The sequence below is a fragment of the Rhinopithecus bieti genome, unplaced genomic scaffold (assembly GCF_001698545.2).
Source record: "Rhinopithecus bieti isolate Rb0 unplaced genomic scaffold, ASM169854v2 repeat_14051, whole genome shotgun sequence".
Lineage (NCBI taxonomy): Eukaryota > Metazoa > Chordata > Mammalia > Primates > Cercopithecidae > Rhinopithecus > Rhinopithecus bieti.
The window spans coordinates 588-3,826 of record NW_016834483.1 but is presented as its reverse complement, the minus strand read 5'-3'; the positions used below and the strand labels follow the sequence as shown (position 1 = coordinate 3,826).

At 41.4% G+C, this 3,239-nt stretch overlaps 1 protein-coding gene across 1 annotated transcript; it reads right to left on the bottom strand.

Moving 5' to 3' along the window:
* Positions 1-10: 10 nt before the first annotated feature.
* LOC108524645 (60S ribosomal protein L7-like) lies at positions 11-3,033 on the bottom strand. The gene is made up of 7 exons (XM_017865721.1): positions 2,927-3,033; positions 2,029-2,137; positions 1,592-1,758; positions 1,105-1,242; positions 884-993; positions 374-582; positions 11-26 (listed from the first exon to the last, which is right to left on the bottom strand). Exons 1-6 carry the CDS (start codon positions 3,019-3,021, stop codon positions 437-439), a joined length of 765 nt encoding a protein of 254 aa, XP_017721210.1. The 5' UTR covers positions 3,022-3,033; the 3' UTR covers positions 11-26; positions 374-436.
* Between the last annotated feature and the right edge of the window lie 206 nt (positions 3,034-3,239).

Genomic DNA, 3,239 nt, shown 5'->3' with positions numbered 1-3,239 from the left:
GACTCGAAAATAATCATGGTAGACACCTGAAAGGAAAAAAGTAAAACCATTAGAAAACACCTTAGCCGGCTAACAATTAACATAGACAGTTAAAAGTTAACTATTGAGTTTACATTTTAAGATCACCCAATTTCCATCTTTAAAACTCCCCAAACAGGCTTTTCCTTTCCTCCAGAAAGGTCCTCAAAAGCTAACCAACTGTAATCATTAAGTAACAAACCAAATGTAATCGTTAAGATAGTTGATCCCGCTCCCCACAAAAGCACTGATTAAAATTCAGACCTCCCTCAATATTTAATGGGAAAAGTATTCAAGATTACCAGCACTTGCACTCTAGCGTTAACTCGACATTTCTCAGGATGAGGTCTCTCACCTTAGTTCATTCTTCTAATAAGCCTGTTGATCTGGTCCTCCCTGTTGCCAGCATCTCCACCTTCTACAAAATGGGTGGTCTTTTCTTCATTCCACCTCGTGGAGAAGATAATTTGAAGGGCCACAGGAAGTTATTTGCCTCTTTGAAGCGTTTTCCAACAGTATAGATCTCATGAATCAGATCCTCCATGCAGATGATGCCATATTTACCTAAATATTTTAAGGTTAAAATTATTAAAGTTGCAAAAAGTTTTGAATTAATTGTTAGACTTTAGGACACCCAACAAGAGCAACTGTAGGCTGTGAAATAAAAACACACCAGGAATAAACAAGGTAAATGCATGGCTTTACGAAGATAAGGTTCAAGCCAATGAAACCATGCCTTACATTTTCTTTAAGCTTAATCAAGAATCACAGGGAATATATGAAAATGTACAATAGTGAGAAATGTACAGCCACAAGAGGATAGGAAGTTATAGCATGGTCAAACTTTCCCCCAAACAGAACCTACCAAGAGATCGAGCAATCAAAGCGTTATCTGTCAAAGCAATTCGCTTCTTATTGATTTTGCCATAACCACGCTTGTAGATTAGCTCATTTACTGACTTCAGATTGGGGTACCTGAAGTGAAAAAGCAAACATAAATAAGGTGACCACTGTTAAAACATTTAAAATTCATGTTGACACATAGCCAATTTACCAAACAGAAATCAAAGGAGAAAAGAGACTTACCCCCATGCAATATATGGTTCTACAATCCTCAGCATGTTAATCGAAGCCTTGTTGAGCTTCACAAAGGTTCCATTGAAGATTTGACGAAGGCGAAGAAGCTGCAATACCTTTCGGACCTTTGGGCTCACGCCATTGATACTATGGTGAAAAGGGACCAGAAATGCATTTGCCTTTCATCGAAATTTTTATTAATACTAACCATTATAGTTTGGAATATCAAGTCCTACCTAAACAGATAGGAATCCTCTCACGTTACACACTGAACTTCTGTATTCGATTAAGAGAAGGGATAGGAGCTTGGGGAACATGGCTTGCAACTAAACCATGAGTGATCACCACCCTCCTTGTTTTAGCTTCCCCTAAAATATTGTTACTCCAGTGTTTCAGAATCAGGGCTCCCAGAATTAATGAGTAGTGTTTTTTTTTTTTTTTTTTAACCAGTGCTAACTCTCCCTTTGAAACCTGAATGCAGTAAGACTGAATTTACCCTCTGATCCTGATGACAAACGCCAATTTGGGTTCAGCAGGTACATAGAAGTTGCCAGCTTTTCTTGCCATCCTCGCCATTCGAATTTCAGTTCTGTACATCTGCCTATACTCCTTGTGATAGTGCTTCGCTTTTTCATAGATAAGCTTCCTCCTTGCCTTTCGAAGCTGAAAACCAATCATCAGTTATTCATGATTTTTAGCTCTGAATTACAATTAGCGATGCTAGTTACTAAAAAGAAAACGAAAACACGTTTCCTTTAAATCTTTTCTTGCCACAGTATGCAATTACATCCCCCACCACCTTCAGATTGTAACATTAGGAAGCTAAGCGATTACTCGGCAGTTAGGAAGTAAATCTTGCCAAGAACATTCACCTCATTCTCAATCCCAACAAGGCATCTCCTTATGTGCTAGTGCCTCAAAAAGTTTACTTACCATCTTTTGGGCAAACTTCTTTCTCAGGCGCTTGACCTTCAGCTCTGCGAAATTCCTTCGCTTTTTCTTAAGGGTTTCTGGCACAGCAGGAACCTTCTTCTTCTTCTCTCTAACGTTAACAAACAAAAACGTTATCAACAGCTCAAAAGGCTCACAGTGCTGTATTACTCCCGTACTGAACAATGTTGTTTAACAGAAATGCTGTCACTGACTTTAGTCACTCGTAGAACTTTACTTGCTCCGGCATGCTACAGTGTAGGATGCACATTTTAGCTCCATGTCAATAACCTTTAACACCAACCACGTTGCCTAAAACCCAATCACAAATATGACACAATAGCAATACGCTTTTACCTATTCAACCAAGAGGCCCGGCCTCCGACGACTAATTAAAACAAAAAACACACGAACAGCCGAATAACAAAATGTACTAGCTTAAAGACTGCTGCAAGGCACTGATCCCCGGACTTCAAACGCAAAAATAAAAATAAACATAAAAGGCAAGCCACCACCACCCTGGTTCAATCAAGATCCACATGTTGAAAGCAAAGGCCTGGCGGCAGGGAGGCCTGAGCCAAGCACCAGCTGATTCAGAACCCAATTCAGAGGTTCTGCGCCTACCCCGAAAGACCCTCTACCGAGGACTGGGCCGTCAGCCAACAAACGGGTTCCACACACATTCCAACTCGACATCTCGTTCCCGGGATCTCCAAAACCTCTGTCCTAAAGCCGCCTGCATCCCCATCCTAGCCTCGGGTCCCCACTGGTGTCACAAAGCGTCACAAACAAGCAGGAAGGTGGGCAAAGGTGCAAGCTACGGCCAGAGAGAGAAAAAGTGACTCAAAAAGTATCTGGCTCTGGAGATGGAGAAGGATTCTACAGAGGACGTGAAACTTACTCTGCACCCTCCATGGTTCCAACCGGAAAAAAGAGGAAGTTGGCGCATGCGCACTGTCCACTTAAAGACTTCGAAAGAGAAGCCCCACGACTCATAGGTGTCTTAGAATAAGCCGGAAAAGAATCCAGAACTAAAAAGCCGCCTTGCAGACGCAAAATTAAGAACTCCCTGATTTAGCCTCTTTCAACCAACTTTCGGGTAAAACTTGTTTGAAGAAAATATATGCATTTGATTACACTTTTTAATCAATTCAAGAGCAAAGGATGCTGACACCTCGGCAACTCCGGGTCCTAATCTCCAGGCTGCGCTGACA

Excerpts from the sequence above, each read along its gene's own strand:
- LOC108524645 (XM_017865721.1), bottom strand. The coding sequence starts at position 3,021 with ATGAGTCGTGGGGCTTCTCTTTCGAAGTCTTTAAGTGGACAGTGCGCA. Across the intron at positions 1,759-2,028 it reads AGAAGTTTGCCCAAAAGATG|CTTCGAAAGGCAAGGAGGAA; the intron begins GTAAGTAAACTT and ends ATTGGTTTTCAG. Across the intron at positions 583-883 it reads TTTGATTGCTCGATCTCTTG|GTAAATATGGCATCATCTGC; the intron begins GTAGGTTCTGTT and ends TAAAATATTTAG.